Source organism: Pavona decussata, unplaced genomic scaffold (genome assembly GCF_977016875.1).
Source record: "Pavona decussata unplaced genomic scaffold, jaPavDecu1.1 SCAFFOLD_124, whole genome shotgun sequence".
NCBI lineage: Eukaryota > Metazoa > Cnidaria > Anthozoa > Scleractinia > Agariciidae > Pavona > Pavona decussata.
The window spans coordinates 1442781-1462973 of NW_028145538.1; the positions used below are offsets into that span (position 1 = coordinate 1442781).

The following is a 20193-nucleotide window of genomic DNA, read 5'->3' on the forward strand; positions in this document are numbered from 1 at the left end:
AAGCTGTCTGCCTCATGTTGGACTGTTGTAATATCAACTGGTAAAGAATGGAAGAAATGGCAGTTGTAACTGAAAAGAATAAACCAATTTCGATATAATAAAATGCGCACCTGGCTGCGAGGCTTAGCGGAATAAAACAACAGAAATAACATTGAGGCTTAAAGATGAATAATTTATTTTGTTATATTCACCTAAGCCTCGTAAAGGAGCTAGAATTTTAATATTTTGAAATTAGTCTATTACAACGTAATTAAAACTGTGAGAAGGAGTTGTCATATTTTTTTTATTCAAGACACTGGGTTTCTTTTTTCTTTGTTCTTTTACTTTTTATAAATTATTTTCCACTGAGGATTGCTAGTTTATTTGATCTGTGTAAACAAAAAATTTGAAAAATTTGAAAAAGTCTCAGATACTTCACATTTGACTCTTACCAAAATCGTGGAAACAGTACCATCCTTATGTAAAATTATAATTAAAATAAACTGTATAGTACATGGGCGGCTCCAGGAGGTTCGATTAGAAGGGTCCAAATACGACCTATTTTACAGTAACCACTAAGAAAAATGTCTGTTACGGTTAATAGTAGTAATAGTACTTAACATTATCAACATGTCATTTTTTTGCCTACTAGAATAAAATTATTTCGAGGAATTATGCCTCTGAAACATTGTTTGCTTGCATCTACTGCACTGTACAGATTTAACACTATAATTAAACTAAAAGCATCATTTCAGACCGATCGAGTCTTGTCTTTTGCTTTCCTTACATTCATCTAACTTGCGGTTCCAGCAACAAGGAATTATCGCATTTCTTCGTCAAATGTAAAATCTTCGATAACATTCCTGGATCAATTAGATCTAGAATGCAGACTTTTTGAAAGGGAGTCTGGACCTTTGAAAAGCGTTTACTTATTTAACAATCAGAAACATGCAAAGCTTAAAATCAAAAAGCTATTTACATTCTTTTTAACGGGTTCGTAGTAGTCGTTGCCTTGTCATGATGATCCTCAGTCATTTAAGCCATCATAAATGATCTTCTGGTCTTTTCTTCATTTATTAGAGCTCCTCATTCAGAAGCTACAAAGCAAAAACAACAACAAGATACATTTAAGTAACAACTAGAAACTTCTGAAATAAACACGCATAATAATGTTGTAGTGACGGAGTCTTTTCTCTTTCTCGTCCCTCTATGCCGTTTTCATTCCATAGAGGATTTAGATATTCGCTAGAACAAATTTAAAAACTGCGTGTTCAAATTTTCAGATCGAGACTAAATCGCCTTCAGATCAAGTCACTCAACTACCATGTGATTCTATAACTGGCTGCAAAACCGCTAAACGCCAGGAAATATCATATTGGTCATCAGTAAGGCCGTATAAAAGGCTAATTATTTTGGAGTGAAAGTTTACTGGCTTCGCATCAAACATTTTCCAACTGGAAAACAATCTTGAATGATAAAAATAAAACAACCAAACAAACAAAAAAAGAACAAAGAAGAAAAACACCAACATTCGGAAAACGCACTTGGTTGTTAGGAAAAGCGTGATTTTGTTTTCTTTAAATATCGGAAAAAAATCGGACTTCAAAATTTTGATTAAATCAGCACTAACATAAAGCGAATGAAGAAATGATAGTGACTTTTCTAGTTACAACAGTTTAGCATTTCAATATCAGCTTACTTACATTCCAGGTCAACTGGATGGTCAACTATTCCTTTTCACCAAACTCGATTGTGACGTCATCACCAATGAGTACAAACGGTGCCCAATGCTTCATTTCACTGTACCTCTCAGATACTCTCATACAGTTTATGGTTTGGTTCAGAGCTGTACTGGCACTCTTTCCTTGCTCTAAGTGCTGGTAGAAACTCCTCATGAACTCCAGAGTGGCCTCGTCATCAATCGCCCACAATGACACCAGAACAGAACGAGCACCGGCACCCAAAAATGCCCGTGCGATGCCAACCACACCCTCAGCCGTAATCGCCCCACGGGCACTATGGCAACAACTCAACACAACAAGTCTTGCTCGCATCTGAACATTCAGCACATCTCTCATTGTTAAAACGAAGTCTTCCTCCACAGGAACCCGTGATACTGGAATAGGGTTTGGTGCTAAGGCAATTTCTCCTGTTTCCATCCTCCCATGTGCTGCAATGTGCACCAAACCAATCGAAGAGAGTCCATTCAACACTTCATTCTTCGTTGCCTGTCTTCCAATGAGAGGTGCAGTGTGAAGTATTCGCCCAATCATCTGTACTTCTTCTTGTGCGAATGGCAGCTGCTGTAATTTATCCCCCTCGAAAGTAACATCTTGCACCCAAGGATCACCCACGAGAAGCGCCCCAGTCTTAACATGGTACTCTGCTGGACAATCGGCGATCAACTTCAAACTCTTCAGCGATGGAGTCACGCGCACTCTGAAAGATTCACACAGGTACTTTGAATCTGAGTCCATGAATGCAGGGAAAGGAGCCAAACACAAAGGACCCTCGGGGACGAATATAACTTCATTGTCAACTAACAAATCTTGGATAGGACTAATGATGGTTTCATATAATAAACTTAGAGCACTTTTCTGGAGATGCGAGGATTTATTTCGTTTATTCTCAGGAGGGGATCTCTCATCTGTAAGGTTTCCTTCTCCCGCAGTTTCCAATGAACGATCCTCACATTTGATAACAGCTCTTACATCAATTTCCTGCCTTGCGGTCGACATCAAAGAGCTCAAGAAAGTCTCGACATCAACTTGGCCATCGGGGATCTGTTTTCGTCTTAAATGAACATCCTTTCCTTTCTGGCAAACCCACAAAATTACTTCTTGGTTCTCTAGTGCTATGAAAACTGTACTGCAAGGAAGAAAACTTGAAATCTCAGCTATAGTTTCTTTTTCTGTGCCAGAATCTACTGGGGTGTTTTGGGATGCATACTTGAACTCTAAGAGATCTTTCAAAGCCTGCGCACGTCCCTGTTCAGCAGACAAAAGAGCCTCCATAATCTTGCCTTGCATTAACAATGAACGCCATAAACTAACGTATACATACTGGTGAAGATTACGCAAGCTCATCTTCCAGTCATCCTTAAACACTAGATGACGTCTTACATCATTGAGCGTTGTTACACTATATTGAAAACAATCTGTAGCTTTGCATAAAGCGCCAGTTGATTGAAAGACCTTACCAAGGTGATAACATGATTGGCCAATTCCAAGTATGTCCATCACTTGTTTTTGAATTTCTATGGCACGGTCAAGGTAGTTTATGGCTCTTTTGAAATCGCCAAGAGTGTGATAAGCGATGCCTAGATTACTATATGCGTCTCCTTCCAACGAAATTTCTCCAAGTTCTTTTACGATTTCTAGTTCACATTCAAAGTACTCTATTGCTCTTTCCCAATCTCCAAGATCACCATAAAAAACGCCCAAATTAGCATACGCTTTTCCTTCACCTGAAATGTCTCCAACGTCTTTTGCGATTTTTAGGTGACGTTCAAAGTAGTCTATGGCTGTTTTGAAATCTCCAAGACTGTGATAAGCGCTGCCTAGATTACAATACGCCTTTCCCTCACCTGAAATGTCTCCAATGTCTTTTGTGATTTTTAGGTGACGTTTATGGTAGTCTATGGCTGTTTTGACATCTCCAAGACAGTGATGAGCGCAGCCTAGATGACTATACACCATTCCCTCAATTAAAATGTCTCCAACGTCTTTTGTTATTTTTAGGTGACGTTCAAGGTAGTCTATGGCTGTTTTGAAATCTCCAAGTTTGCAATAAGCGCAGCCTGGATTACCATACGCCTTTCCCTCACCTGAAATGTCTCCAACGTCTTTTGCGATTTTTAGGTGACGTTCATGGTAGTCTATGGCTGTCTTTAAATCTCCAAGACTGTGATAAGCGCAGCCTAGAAGACCATACGCGTTTCCTTCACCTGAAATGTCCCCAACGTCTTTTGCGATTTTTAGGTGACGTTCGTGGTAGTCTATGGCTGTTTTGAAATCTCCAAGACTGCGATAAGCGCAGCCTAGATCACAACACGCCTTTCCTTCACCTGAAATGTCTCCAACGTCTTTTGCGATTTTTAGCTGACGTTCAAAGTAGTCTATGGCTGTTTTGAAATCTCCGAGACTGTGATAAGTGCCAATTTTGACCGCAAAGGTTCCATTGTCCTGTCAAACATCAAAACCCAATCATGGACGCTGTTACATGCATGAAAACTTGTTTGCTGACCTTTTGTTTTTAACTAAGCTGTCAAGTATTATACTACGTAATGCAAATTAACCCTACTTGATTTTTAACAGCAAAGAAACGAGAGCACATTTACAATTAATCTTAATCATCATCTTAATCAACACCTTCACTCGCCTCCGGCAACATGACACAATTAAATAGCATACATGTACAGCTGCATGTCGAACAATCGTTCCTCGCCTTTCTTAATCAAATATTATAATAGACTTTAAATCAAAACAAGCGACATATAGAAAATGATAGTAAAGAAGATAGACACAATAAAGCTTTAAAATTTAAAAAAAGGAGCAATATTAAGAAGATCTGTTTAGAAGAGTGGAGTTGTGTCGAAGACAAGAAGGCAAACAATTTAGCCTGCGAGTTGGCATGGCAAGTTTGCCCTGTTTTCGTTCTTCTTTTTATCATCCACTAGTTTATCTCCTACTACATTTTCAGCGTCTTCTTATAGCCATCATTGTAGGGCCCAGCTTGATGTCATTCAATTCAGTTTCATCTAGCACTTCGGGCCTTCTTTTTTTCATATAAAATGTTTGGTGTTATCAACAGGGTTGATAAAAAAAGAGATTCAAGTGCTGAGCACCTGACTCGAATCACTTTACGCTTTAAATCCTAAAAACAAAATTGTGTAAGTCACTGCAGTAGAAACTCTTAACTGACCGTGGCGAAACGGAAAGCCATCTTGTTTCTCTTCAGCTGCTCGGAGGTGAATAGCACTTGGCTAATCACCTCAGAACTAGCCAATCACCGCGCACGAAAAGCATGCTTCACTCGTGTAGTATATACTAAATCTGGATACTTTAACTGGGTGTTCGAAGAATGTCAAATCAAATTAATACAGCGCAACATTTTATTCAACATGCCTATCTAAACTTGGGATGCCATGACAACATCACTTGTCAAACGAAAACAATTTACGAGACCCAAGTTAAAAACTAAATAGACAGTAAAAGTCTTGTCCCCTTTTCCACCCCCGCACGGTAAGAGATGCTAAAGATAATAAAAAAACGTTAAAATGGTTGTCATCTACCCTCCCCTCTCTGTATTATACGCCCCAGGGTTAATCTCGAAAATGTTTGCTTGTCGTAATACCTAGAGGTAACGTGAGTAAGGGCTGTGTTTACAGGAGGTATGGTGACCCCAAGTCAAGGGTTTCCCCAGCAGCCAAGACAAAGTTTTCCGGATTTCCAAGTAAATTATTCAGGTGCGGTTACCCTAGTAACCGAGACCATTCAAGCGCCACACTTCAGTTAATCCGATGAACAGAACACGCGAGGAAAAATTGTTTTATAACGGCCTCAGACGTTTTTTAACCTTTACCTGCCGGCATATGTCTGCTGGTGGAATCACAAGAGCAAAGCAAATGGCCAGGTACCAGGGCAACTTCCGGATGACAAAATATTACGATTTGTTAATTTCAATTCACAGGTCCCCGTTTACAAATATCAGCCTGATCATTATCAATAGATTACCAAGCATTGTCGTCAGTGAAACCTGGACACTTGTCATTCATAGGGTTTCCTAGTATGCAAGGTGTAAAGGTTCTTCTCTTAAAGAGAAACAATTAACAAGGTGCAATGGCACAGTTTGCTAATGTTCTGTAAGCGCTGCAAATTAATTTTTTTTAACTTCCTATTGTAATCCAACGACCACAAGCTTTTTTTCTCAACCACTAAACAAAGAAGAGATCTTAAAACTTACTGTTTGAGTTTCAGACGGATCCTTCGCCTCCTTTTTCCCAGCAGCTTGCAGCTTGCCTTGTTCCCGGACACACCGGCGCCTTATTTCCAACAACTTCTGGTTATTCTTGTCAATCTTACATTGGTTAGGATTTTTATAAATACGACAAAAACAAAGGTCATCAAGAATTTCAACATCCTTTTAAGGATGTTATCTCCGGTGTTATCTCCGGTGTTATCTCCGGTGTAACTCTTAAAAGAGTTACATTGGAGATAACGAGTGGTCATTGAATTACAACAGGAAGTTAAATGGTATGACAAAGGCATTCAAAACCATCCACATGAGACTCAGTGTTCCAAGCTATGTTTCGACCTAAAACTTTTAGCCTTTTTTATTAACAAAACAAGAATTTCAAGAACGTCAAACGGCTAAAATGGTTGAAAAGCAATGTTTTTAAAGACTGCGATGTACGTGAGCGAGAAAGCGGCTAACTTTTCTGAAATTTTAATGTCAGATTATCATTGTCTTAGTAGTCTGTACTTAGATCCCTCTTGGAGTGCCAAGCTTCAAGAAAACGTTTCTTGTAGTAAATAGTCGCGTGTACAAGAAAACGTCAACATAATCCAACTATTTCTCTTAAATGAGTTCATCCTTGCAAATAGGTCAAGTTTCAGTTATTTCAAAGTTGTAAAACTGAGAAATAACTATTTTTCTTTTTATTTGTTAGTGTACAGTGAAGGATACTGCTAATCCCTTATCACACCAAGCGATGGCTTCCTCAAACTGATTCAGTTGAACACAGGCACTTGCTCCTATTGAAAAATAAAATATGATGAGCTCTGGCAAATATGTCTCCTTCGTGATAATACACATATAAAATTCATACATAAAATAACTGGCTGACTCCACAATTCTTTCCAGTCAAGGGAGTTAGCTAATTAGTTGGACGATATCCCAAAATGTCTATGGTTTCGTTAATGCTCATCTAATAAAAAATTCTGTAAAATAATCGATGTAGATTTAAATACTGTACGCATCTTTTACGTCTGAAAGCCCAACGCTATAATTATTTAACTCTTCAGGATTAGAAAGCAAGTCCCAAGATTTAGAGTTAGAATAAGTAAAAGACTTGTTTAAAAAATGGAAGGTATGTCAATTTAACCATGACTCTCTAGTAATAATATTTTGACGGATGGCAATAAGGATATCAAACAAATGCCTTAACATTGAAGAACAACATATGGTAATTTTCTCGACGTAATAGGTTACCATAGCAACATTCCAAAATTTAAGGTGACTCTGAACTTTTATCGTATAATTTTCTTACACTTTGGAAAAAGTTGCATTTAAACATGCTTACTACAGTTCCATAATAAAAAATGGGGGTCACCGATCTTGTTTTTCAGTAATAACCACTTAACGGTAAAATTAAAGGGTGCTTTAATAGGTTAAACTTTTGCTATGGTAACCTATTGTGTTGAAATATTGACCATATGTTGTTCACTAACGTCTAGGCATATTTGGGATACCGTTATTGTTGTATTAGCTGATAAAGAATGGTTATATTCAACCATAAAGTACAAGTGATGGAAATCAGTGCCAGCCACCTTAAATATAAAGCACGCCTTAGCTGCAAGTTTTTTAAGTAAAATTCTCACTGTTCTCTTACCTCTTACAATCGCTTTCACATAAGACGGTTGTAAATAAGTGGCAGCCTTTGCATCACTCAGTGAATCATGGAAGTTACCTGCGTGAAAATCAATGGAAAGTGATCTACTGTGCTAACGAGCGTACGACTAACTTAACCGCTCTTAATTTCTGTGGTAATACATTAATTTGACAAAATGATGAAAGCCTCAAAACTTTTTTCTCACCCAGATTGAAATGAGCTGTTGCCCTGTTGTTGTACAGTTTGGCTTTCAGTTCTTGATCCTTGCAATCGACTTGTATTCCTTTTGTGTAAAGAAGTATGGCATTTCTGAAACCTTTCTTCTTGAATTCATCATTGCCGTCATTCTTGAAGAGCTCTGCTATCGCTAAATTAAAGAAAATAAAAGGCTTTCTTATGAATGAATTAGATGAAGCATCATCCCCTTTCTAAACTTGGAACCTGTTATTTCCTGAATGAAGTTTAAAAAATGACTTTATTAAAACCGATGTACGAGTTTTACCAGTAAAGCAGCTTACCCAAGGTTATGATGAACTGTGGCCTAACTACTATAACAGGAAAATCGTCGATAAATTTCTCATAGTACTTCCTTTTTAACGGCTGCGTCGTACCACAGGTCATAAAAAAGTGCAAACGTTTTCAGAATTGCCTCAATTTCCCTATTCAGCCTAGGCCTGAAGGTGGGGGTCGCTTCTGCCTCCGCTTTGCACGTTCAAGAGCATTAAGGCTATAATAAGAAAACCTGTAGGATACTTTGAAGGTAAGAAAACTATTTTCTTTGGTGTCCGCAAAATGGGGTGATGACGTGATATAACAGTGGGCCAGTACGTTACGACATTATTTCTTCACAGCGTCCACCTTGGATTTCTCGGTTTCTCCAAAACTTGGAAAACTGTTTCAAATCTATTTCACGATAAACCAAACCGTTGAATATGGAAGTTTGAAAATGTATACAAAAGGAACGTTACAACGATATACTTTTGTGGGTGGGGAGAGACGTCATAAACTGGATTCACTGTCAATAATAGTAGGGAGAGTCACATGTTTTTTAATAAGACATCAAGCTGACCAGGTGCCAACCTCCATCTTCTCTCTTCCAAACCATAAATATACTGAACACTAGGCCTAAGAACTAGTACGTTTCCGATCTATAACTCCTCAATAAGCCTGTTAAAAGCCCTTAAACCATAAGTGATCATTACTGAAACTCCTTACCTCTTAAGTTGGCTTCATCATTATCCAGTGTTTTTTCAGTAACAGCTGTGACGTCATATTCATTTGCATTGTCCTCTTTGCCTCCATCTTGAAGTTTGTTCTGTTCTGCCACAGACCGGCTCTTTAATTCCAATAACTTCTGATTGTCCTTGTCAATCTTATATAAGTCAAGATTTGTAAGAAGAAAGTTAAAAGTAAGTAATAGTTATCAATGGTTACCAAAACCGTCAAACAAGCATCACAAGGTCAAATGGGTAAGGCGTCTTAATTTCTTGTCAGTTTGCTCTTTCGGATTTTTTATGAGAAACAATATCATTGAAATTGTCATGAAGAATCAAACAAATCATTTGTTCTAATCAGCGTTGATTTTGTGCACAATAGCAGGAATGAACGTTCATTCAAATTTGAATCTAAATAATATTTTTCGTCATAGCTTTTACAATGAAGGATACTGCCAATCCTTTTTCACACCACGTGATGGCTTCTTCAAATTGTCTCAGCTGAACACAAGCACTTGCCCCTAAAAAAAAGAAAATAATGTAAGTTCGAAATGATTTTCTTTTTTGAAAACAGGGTAGATCACTAGAAGACTTTTCTAAGAACACCGACGCAAGAATGCCTTCGGTTAAGCTTAGCTACATTTAAGAAAAAGTATTCAGAAATGTATTTAAAGAAATACTACAATTTTGTTTCTGTAAACGTTATTATAAGCAATATGATGCTTTACTTAATCCGCCATAAATACAAAGTAGCTTTTCAACGAAGGTAAATATTTAAACGAAACATTTTTAACTTTGTCACTGTCAACAACCACCACCTCGAAAAATGGAGTTCTATTCTTCAGATATCTTACCTCTCACGATCGCTTTGATATGCAGTGGCTGGAAACCTGTGGCAAGTTTTGCATCTTTAAGTGAATCTTCGTAATTTCCTGTAGAGAGATAGATATAGAAAGATAAATAAACGGAGAGGTAGTGTGTTAAATAATGGGGTTTTAATTTAGAGGCACAGTATCACGCTATTTTTAGTAACACATTGAAATTCGAAAATACGCTATTCGGTTGATAGCAGCCAAGATATAATGACGAAATTCCATTAAAAGACTATCAGAATGCAAAGAAACTATCTACGGCACTTTCCACTATCAACTATTCGCCGGCTGATGACCAAAGTAAACATGGCTTCGAATTTGAAAACGTCGGGCCGACGTTTTCAAGTTCTGCTGTCGTAACGCAATAAAAATCGCCGGTTGTTCTATATTTTGGTTCAACCTTTCCCCTTAGAATATTTATTAATATTTCTTTAAATTAGCGATTTAGAAATTAATTAACACAGTGTTCAAAGTTTAAATTTAGTGAATTTTGGCCAAAAAAAGCATGATAAGATAATTTAATTTAATTAATTTAATTTTCTACAGGAAATCTGGTATAGCATAGCTCTCCCATGATACTGCCCCTTTAAAGAACTCTTTAAATTTGCGTTGTTAATACACCGTAGTGTTAAAACCCGGTAGTTGCGCAAAGTCTAAAAAAGTAAGAAATTCTTACCTAAACAGAAATATGCCTCCGCCCTGTTGCTGTAAAGTTTGGCCTTCAGTTCTTCATCCTTACAATTCACTTGAATTCCCTCCGTGTAGAAGTGCATAGCGTTGTTGAGATCTTCCCCTTCGTATCTCTCATTACCTTCATTATTGTAAACCTCTGCTATGGCTAAAAATCAAATCAAGCAATTTAAAAGGTTTGGACATTACTCGTATCCCTATCTAATTAAAAGCCTTTCACTTCGACAAACTCGTGAGAGTTTGGACGGGATGGGGAATAGGTTGGCTTATAACCGAAGTATATCAGCGGCGCTTGGAACTGGTGATATTGGCACAATTGGGCTACGAAGAAAATAAATGATGCGAGGAGGTTATTACAGGAATCAAAATACAAGATGTGGTAAAAAAAATATACTAAAAACATTCATCTTATGATATGTTTCTTCTGACCTCTCAAAGTGTTGTCATCAAAATCCAGTTTTTCTTCACCAACTGGAATGTCACTCTCATTTGTAACTTTGGTTGGACTCCTCGCCATTAATGCTGGGAGCTCATCCTAGGGATTCAATGTTCGTACTTTCATTTAGTTTTTAAGTCGTTGTTGTTGTATTCAAAAGCGAAGCTGAAATGTTCGTACAAAACGAAAAACACCAATTAAGGAAAAATAAACAAATCCAAGATCGCTGCCTTCTGGAAATCATGACGTCATCTCTATGTCATTTGAACAAGTCATCGCCTGGTTTCGGACCTCAAAAGGAAAAGCACTGTTCATCCTCCAAGCTCCAATGGCATAGCTTTTATACTCTCGTAGTTATGAAGGGGAAGAGGGGGGAGGGGGAATCCGCTTAATCTCCAGCCCCAAGAGGCCAAAAATCGGGGTCTTCAAAGAGTGAAAATAAGCAACTCATGTTCTTATTCCACTCTGGCTTATTCGGAAAAATTTGAATACAATGGACGACATTAATACCAACCTGATAAGTTCAATGTGTAATTTACATCATGTGACTTGCCAGGGTGGCCGGCTACAAGAAAAAACGTTGCACGCCAAGATCAGTATGAAATACAAGACAGTTAGGTATAAAAGGGACAAAACATTCACACAACCTCAAGGACAAAGCGACTGACACTCTGGGGGGTAAGTAAATGGGTTTGTGAAGGATAAGGAAGGGATTTTATATTCTCGGATAATTTTATAAATGAACACTTCACATTCGCGACTCAGACAAAGGAGGCATTTTTTGAGAACGAAAGGCTTGTTTCGCGTTCTTATTTGACGTCCTAACATACCGGTCAGGCATTCCTCCTATGATGCCAGAAGAAAAACGAAAACAGAATTGTTCATCAAAGATCACGTTACCTATGGACGAACAGAACGGCTGGATTTGGTCACGCAATTTGACAATAACAAAGGACATAAAGGAAAATCACCTTTAACGGGAAATTGAACATTTGTGCTTTTTTCCAGATACATTGAATATTCTAAGTGCGAAATAACTAAGCCGAAACAGAGGGAGTATAAATTTGTTTTAAGTCAAACAAAAGCGAACAGCAATTTTTCTTTTATGGATTATATCTCTTTCATCAGTCGGCAAAAGCCGGTGACGTTATTAGTGCGGTATTTTAATAAAAGTCTCAGATTAAGCAACTTATACAATTTGGTGAAATTTCCATCTTGAATTCGAAAGTCAAAAGATCAAGTTTGTCCCAACCCTTCTCTAAAAAGTGTTGCCACTTTTGGAGTTATATAATCCGAAGCTTAGTTTTATAGCTGTGCTTTCTGTATCAATTACAGACAAAAGATGATGAGTGTTTTCTTCAACGAACTTGTTATTGAAACGATGGACTGACTTCAACAAACACGGAATTACTATATTTTCATCCCAAGAAACCGAAATCTTTGTTAAGTGCATCTTTCATGAACGTTGAAAAGCGGAACTTCAAAACACAGAACACTTTTTTCCCAATAAACTGAATTGGTTATCATATTTTTCGACTTCATTTAGGCTCAGGCTTAATTTGCATGGTTAAAATAAAAGGAAGAAATACATCCCACTGAGTTCATGATATGAGAACTTACGGCGGAAGTAAAGGGCTTGTCGCATTCTGAAACCCGTTTTTGGTGCAATCAAAACAAAACCAAACTCATGTCAACGAGCATGACATTTAACATGAACTACAAAATTCAAAGACAAATTACAAATGGAGCTGCTTTGCTTAGCCGCAGGGCTAAGTCTTACTGCTGTACCATTCTACTTGGCAGGTAGTTTCGTTTAATTCAGGGAAGTTAAGTCATTCATTTGCATGCCAGCTTCTCACTATTTGACTAAAAACCATATAGGTTTGCTTTTGTAAACCACAGAGCAGTAAAGTTTTTCTTTTGTATTTTACTTTTTCAAGCAGTTTCTAATCAAAGAAACAAGAGTCCTTGAAGTTGCTACTGCATCCAGTTTCAGATAAATTAAACAATTCGCAGAGTCTGGAGGAATTTTCATCTTTCCTCCGAAAACAAAACAAAACAAAACAACACGAAAAAAAATCAATATTGTGAAACTGCACTGTTCGTTCTCCTCCTTTAAACTGTTTTAACTACATACGCCATACGGTCTACATACAAAGTGCGGCGGTTTTAGCTGTGCTTACCTCAAACTTTAAGTGCCTTGACAATGTGTTGCAGATCAGTTATCAGGGGTCATTTGATTCGACAGATCTCAATTCAAAAATAAGGAAATATAGTTTCATTCAAAGAAACCGAAATCAGTAGATCACGTTTTACGAATGTGTCATCCGCGAAAAAAAAAAACATTGTAACGAACGTCACGAGGAGACAGATTGAAAGTAAAGAAATTGTTTGGCTAAATATCAGACCAAATTCTACCCAAACTATAAAATTTACTGCTGCAGTTTAATAGTTTGAAGAAACCCGACTGGAACATTGATCCCGACAAAACAGGCTGAAAAGCCTCGTGTACATGTAATCCATAAATTTCAACCGTAGATAACGTACTTAGGTGCGCAAAATCCTTTGCGCTTTTAATGACAATTTTCTGCCGTATTTCTTTTTGGAATTGTAAGTTCTTCGTCAGAATTCCTAATCCAGGAAGCAAAAGTCCATGAATTCACTAAACTTATAAATACTTGGCAAACCCGCAAATTGCATTAGAAGTTGTACTTATCTCACCATCTCTTGCTTTATAACGGTGCAACATCAAAATCAGGGACTTTCCCTGAATAGTTTTATCTTCTTTATAAGAAACTGAAAACAGTCAGTCATGTTTTCTACCTCATGCGTCAGAATTATCTATTTGGGGTTGATTAATTTTAACAGTTTATTTATCGAGCGCAGATGAAGATCCGGGTAAAGTAACACAAATAGGAACTGTTTAGTTAACCGACTCAACCTTCCACATTATACTGATCAGTACTACTTTACATTAATATTTTGATGAAAAATACAATTTCTCATCACAATATTGTCTGCTCGTACAAGTTTCCTTTATATCGATACATTCTACCATATGTTAATGTTACAAATGTACGTAGAACATCCTATATTTATTCAAATTATAAAGTACTCTCCACGATTAAATCAATCCACTTTATCTTCCTTTTATCCGTAACCACACAGACAAAAGAGAAACGCAGAAACTAAATTAAAGATCCGTACACTGCAAACCCTACCGCTCAAAGTTTTTCAAACTGCGTTTTTACTGTCCTTCTTCGCTTAATATTTAAAATACATAAGACATACAGTCCACACACGGTATATGATTTTCTAGTTATACTTACCCCAAAACATTAGTGTCTTGACACTGCGTAATGGGCTGATAAATTTGAAAAGCGAACTTGAATAACACGGAACTGTGTTTTTGGTCATTTGTGTCTTCTTCCTAAAAAACCGAAATCGGTTTGTCACATGTTACATGTTACATGTTACACATGCTCTAAAAATATTTTTAACAAGCGTCACGAGAGGCAGAGATGGAAACTTGGGGCGTTGGCTGAGTAAAACCCTAATCCCTGTAGAGTTCCCCCCTCCCCATAACTAATAAGGCCTAATCCGTATGCAGGGTTCTCCCCTTCCCAAAACAAGTTAACCCTCATTCTTAGACATGTTTTGCCCCTCCCCCAAACTATCCAATCCCAAACAATAGCTAACCCTAATCCCTATATACGTACTTTACCCCTTCCTAATTCTATTCCCTTAATATGGATTTCTCTGGAATTTTAATCCAACATTTCTTTTCGGTTTTAGTTGTTTTTGTTACTTTAATTAACACTAATTGAGCTTGAGAGTGCTGCGTTGCAGAGCTCTCTCGCTCAACATAACCCCTTACATAGTTATTTTACTAATGATTTTACGTTCTACACACAACTAATTCCTTCACCAATTCCGACTCTCTTATCGATAAACTTGGCTGGAGAAAACTGGATAAACAAAGACTAATTACTAAAGCTACAATGGTATATAAATCACTCAATGGAATAGGTACAAATTATCTTCTTTCTAAATTTACCTATCGTAGCGATGTCTCCATTTAGTCTTTGAGAGGCACCAACGACAATCTTACTATTCCTCTTCCCCATACAAACTTTACAAAAAATAGTTTCAGTTACTCTGGAGCAGTTCTTTGGAATAGCCTTCCTATTGAGCTGCGGCAGGCACATTCTCTTGCGGCCTTCAGGACTGGCTGCAAACAACACTTCTAAAAATCTATCTACACGGCACTGATGTAAAGCAGGCTCCTAGTCTAAATAGGTTTTGTAATGATAATTTTAATGCATGATAGTAGTTTTAGTTTAATATAGAAATAGTGTTTATAAGTCCTGATGAGATGACCGTGTTTAAATAAAGTTATTCATCCATTCATTCACTTCCCCACCCATACACGTTAACCCCCTCCCCCTCCCCCTTTACCTACTGATTTTAATTAGTCGAGACTTGGGAACCAATATATTTGGGATTCCATACCATTGCTCCTGGGATACCACAAAGGTTGCTAGAGATACTACTGAAACTAGCTTTAATATACTATCACTCTTTTTCAAAAGTGGGGGCTATTAAAATGGATGATAATAGGTCACCATATTTTTATGTTTTACCAATATCAAATTAATAGGTTCTGTTACTAACAGAGTTTGGCCAGCTTATTAACATTATGTTATAAACACTGTACATAGATTTAAAAAGGTTATTTTCTTATATATATGCACTGTTAATAGGTATATACAATAATGAAGTTAATTACTGACTGCATGATGTTGACCAGTCCAATTTTAATGATTTGATCATTTTAAAACTGAACCTAAGAAAAGAAGATATGATGAAAGAACTGAAGAAACGAATAATATTTCTTTATGTTTTTTGGTGGCTAATGGGTGCGAGTCAAGCCCATTTCCCCCTTGGGGCCAAGGAAATAAGTAAGTCAATCGGTGCCAGTCTGGAGTCTTGATGAATAATCACATGAAGTGATTTTTTTTGCCATTTAATATTTCCCATCAAAAAATGCTTTTGATATTAACATCTGGAACTCCAAGAGCTCAGGCAGATAGTTGCAGTCCAGAATTTTTTTTAAAAACTGAACGTTTTTATTGTGGCCTTCGGTTCACAATCAAGCAGCATTTTCAGTCCCCAAAGATAGATTAACAATAACAAGTGACGTCGTCCTAGAGGTGTTTTCACTCACTTCCATTTTTGTAGGCTTGATTTCCGCCGCTCTCAAATTCAGTCGTTTTTCCTCCCCGGGTTTGGAGTGCGAGCTCATTTTCCAAAACAGCTACTGGTAATCAAGCCTTGATTACCAGCAGCTGTTCGGGAAATGACCCCATTCTCAACCACGAAGAAAGCCGGACCTCAGGGAGTGGCATGAATAGGCCTTATCACGGTTTTCGACGCCATTTTGACGAGTAGGCAAACTGGCTTGTAATAACAGTGTTTGTATGGAAATCCGATGTCAAATAATTTTCATAAAACATCGCTTCTGAAAAATTCATGAATTGGAAACTTTTGGCACTAGGAAAAGGATTTTAAGAAAAAAAAGTTGGAGGGATGTAGCTGTGCCAGAAAGCGTCCATTCGTATTTTGAACTTTTCATGCATTTGACTGTACAGCGAACCAGCCGGGAACTGCTACTAAAAATAGTTCGCGGGAAAAATACGGGGAAATGTATGCAAGTTCAAAACATGACTTGACGCTTTCTGGCACAGCTATATCCCTCATTTTTTTTTTAAAAGGGCAGAAAGGATCTGGAATACAGGGCCAACCATTGTTCAAAGCCCGATTAAGCTAATCCTGGGCTTGTGTGAACCTTGCCGGATTCAAGTTTAATTAGTAATGAATAAAGTTTTACCAAAATATTTTTGTCCTTTAGTTTTGACGAAGCTTTCCTTTACCATTAGTTAAAAGTTTGCTTTCAAAAACATTTTTAGCGAGCGAGATGAAAACCTCGGTTAACCTCGGTTAATTGTGGATTAGCGTTAATCGGCTTTCGAACAACTGAGCCCCCCAGATAGAAGACAAAATTTGGAGTATTTACTTTAATGTTCTCACTGGATGCCCCTGTTCCATTAAGACATTTTCCATTTTTGTCTGCAGTTTCACTGGTGTAACTCAAACTTAATAACTGTAAGGTACAAGGCAGTTGGGTAATGTGATCTTTTGTGTTACAAACTGGATTACTGAACAATGCAAGTTCTACAGTCTTGATTGGCTTAGCGGTCATGTGATATCAGCCGTTATACCACGCTCGAGAAATACCGCCATTGAAGTCTTCTATTCTTTTTTGCAAAATGACATCGACAAGATCAAGCAATATTTAGTTTCTTGGCTGTTTTCTAAAAAAGCAGTAATTCACTCGTGCTTGTTGGAAATTAGACTACGAACGGTCTCTTATTTCTCTTGGGCATAGTAAAGCGAGGGAGCCATGCAAGCGCGCGCGAAAATCGCCTCTCGCGAGGAGACGCGACGCGCGGGTGTGCTTGCGTGTTCCGCTTGCTTTACTGTCCTAAGAGAATAAGGGACTAGTCGTGGTCTAGTTGGAAATGAGATGATTACAGCAAACTCGATGTTACGCGCCTCGTTGGCTATTAAACTTAAACTCAACGTGCCCTAAGCTTGATAAAAACTAATATTCTCCAGTTTCAGTTGAGGCATATCATTTTGCGTTAGGTGATGCATTACCAATCGCTAGCCTGCCTGCAAACGTCTCCTATTCTCTTTGTTGCAGTCGGAATTTTTCCTGAGGGGAGAGGGCCGGGGCTGCTGTACACAGGCTACCAATCGCTGGCAAGAGAAAACTTTTTGTTGGGATTCAAAACATTTTAGCTTTTGAACAAAGAAATCATTTGAGCTTTACCAAGGAATTTATAACGTGCTTGAAACAAGTGACATCTCAACCTTAGAGGCTAAAGGATTCCGGCCTTTTATCTCCAGTTTCGTATACAAAAAAGTAGAATACCGTAAACTGCTGCTTATAGGCCTGTGGTTATATAACTTCGTAAGGGGTTTTAGATGGGCTTATAAACGGAGGGGCTTATATCAGAGGGGGGCTTATAACCGGAATAAACGAAACCGGTTTCCAAACGAGCTATAGCAGTGTTGATCGAAATACGTTTGTCATTTACTGGTAAAACGTCATAATGAATCGAATTCATTTTCATGTCTGGAACGATTAAATTACAAAATTAAAAAATGTTATAATGTAATACTACAGTAAAGCATTGAAAAGTTACTTTAATGGTATTTTACAATAACGTTATATGGTAGTTACATAAAGCCGGTAGATAATACAAAGGGAGTAATAAACTTATTGTTCCGCAATATTTCTTTCCAATTTTCTATTTGAAGTAGTACAGAGTTTTGTAAAAGTGCTTAATAACACTTAAAACAGGGAAAGCTAGAGGGGGGCTTATAATCGGATGTATTTTTTGGTTTGCAGGTAGATGGGCCCATAATCGGGGGAGCTAATAAGTCGGGAATAAGTCGGGGGGAGCTGATAAGCGGCAGTTTACGGTAATCCACTCCTTCCCCCCTCCCCCTCACCTCCTGGATGAAATGTTTGTTCACCGTCTTTCGTTAGGTTTTGCAGTTTCCCAGGGGGGGGGGGGGGGGGAGGGGGGAGAGACAACGCAACTTAAATTTTCTCGTTGAAGGAATAAGATTAAGCTGTTCTATTTCGCCCCTTTCCCACTGTAGATTCGCCTGCAATGTAGAGATTGTCACTTTTGTCTTGAATGCAGGAGACTGAGGTTCCAGTCCTCGTCGGCTAAACATATTTTCACATAGTACGTTATATCTTGCTTTTACCCGATTTCTTTGTTCCTTTCATACAACAGATCATTACAGTGATCCTATTTAAATAATCGAGTGTTTTAATTTTGTCGAGGAACTATCGGATGATAGTTGCCCTGCGAAAATTTGAATGTTCTTAAAACAAATACCGAGGCTTATTTGCTAATTTGAAGAACAAGGGGCAACCATCAGACCGATAGTCCTAAGACAGAAGCGTTCTGTTGTTTTTATAGTTCATTACTAAATTTTCTTCCGCACAAAAGTCATTGAGACTGGCATTTCGAATTTGCAGCTCACCAATTTAAAATTTTAAAAAGAAACGTTAAAATGATCAGAACAAGACGAATGAAAGACGTACAGGATAAAACTGGAATGCCATGAAAAGAGACTGTTTGTTAATGAATTGGAAGAATAAATGGGAGACATGTGCGCGCAAAAGTCAGTATCCATCCGGGCATTTTCGCAAGACGGACACTATGCGCTGACAGTGTCTCCGCAGATGAACACTATCGCGTCACGTGATTAATTTAAACCAATCATACTCGGACAAAATTTAGTGCTATAAGTGAAAATACGACTGACTCACTTTGAACGAATTTTCCGGGCTGTCTGCTTCATGTTGCACTCTTGTAGTATCAGCTGATAAAGAGTGGAAAAAATGGCAGTTATAACAGAAATGAATAGACCAATTTCGATGTAATAAAATTCGTACCTTGCTACGAGGCTTAGCGGAATAAAACAAGAGAAATAACATTGAGGATTAGAGATAAATAATTAATTTAATTATTTTGTTGTATTCCCCTAAGCCTCGTAAACAAGCTAGAATTTTAATATTTCGAGATTAGTTTAATACGACGTAATTAAAACTGTGAGAAAGAGAAGTCTTATTTTTTTATTCAGAACACTTAGTTTCTTTTTTCTTGTTCTTTTACTTTTTATAAATTATTTTCTAATGGAGGAGTGCTAGTTTATTTGATCTGTGTGAATGAAAATTTGAAATAGTCTCACATGCTTCACATTTGACTCTTACAAAAATCGTGGAAACAGTACCATCCGAGTTATGTAAAATCATAATTAAAATAAACAGTATGGTACATGGGCGGCTCCTGGAACTTCGATTAAATAAAATGTCTGTCACGGTTAATAGTAGTAATAGTACTTAACATAATCAACATGTCATTTATTTTACGTACTAGAATAAAATTAGATCCAGGAATTATGTCTCTGAAACATTGTTTGTTTGCATCTACGGCACTGTACAGATTTAACAGTATAATGCAATATTTGAGATCAACCGAGTCTTGTCGTTTGCTTTCCTTACATTCATCCAACTTGCAGTTTCAGCAGCAAGGAATTATCGCATTTCTTTACCAAATACAAATCCTCGATAACATTCCTGGGTCAATTAGACCTACGATGCTTTCTCCTTCTGAACATATTACATTATTTAAAAGTAAGAGCGGAGTCCGGACCTTTGCCGGATAACCGTTTCCCAATTAAACAATCAGAAACTTGCAAAACTTAAAATTAACAAGCTATTTACAGTCCTTTTAACGAGTT

General features: G+C 37.6%; 2 protein-coding genes across 2 annotated transcripts in view; both read right to left on the reverse strand.

Annotated features, from left to right (window-relative positions):
• The window catches only part of LOC146469385 (uncharacterized), a 136148-nt gene extending 122724 nt beyond the window's left edge, over positions 1 to 13424 (reverse strand). The window contains exon 1 of the mRNA XM_085123422.1: positions 12987 to 13424. The gene's annotated coding sequence lies outside the window, so the exon portion shown is untranslated. The remainder of the gene's footprint in view (positions 1 to 12986) is intronic.
• Positions 159 to 11444, reverse strand: LOC146469390 (uncharacterized). Its single transcript, XM_085123429.1, has 12 exons — positions 11318 to 11444; positions 10797 to 10902; positions 10354 to 10515; positions 9660 to 9737; positions 9259 to 9326; positions 8807 to 8963; positions 7797 to 7958; positions 7592 to 7669; positions 6667 to 6734; positions 5944 to 6057; positions 1683 to 4163; positions 159 to 1076 (listed from the first exon to the last, which is right to left on the reverse strand). Exons 2-11 carry the CDS (start codon positions 10882 to 10884, stop codon positions 1707 to 1709), a joined length of 3432 nt encoding a protein of 1143 aa, XP_084979555.1. The 5' UTR covers positions 10885 to 10902; positions 11318 to 11444; the 3' UTR covers positions 159 to 1076; positions 1683 to 1706.
• Positions 13425 to 20193: the final 6769 nt, after the last annotated feature.

Coding starts and splice junctions, on each gene's coding strand:
- LOC146469390 (XM_085123429.1), bottom strand. CDS start 10,884: ATGGCGAGGAGTCCAACCAAAGTTACAAATGAGAGTGACATTCCAGTT. Junction 9,327..9,659: donor TATCAAAGCGATCGTGAGAG/GTAAGATATCTG, acceptor TCTTTTTTTTAG/GGGCAAGTGCTTGTGTTCAG. Junction 7,959..8,806: donor TGATGAAGCCAACTTAAGAG/GTAAGGAGTTTC, acceptor TCTTTAATTTAG/CGATAGCAGAGCTCTTCAAG.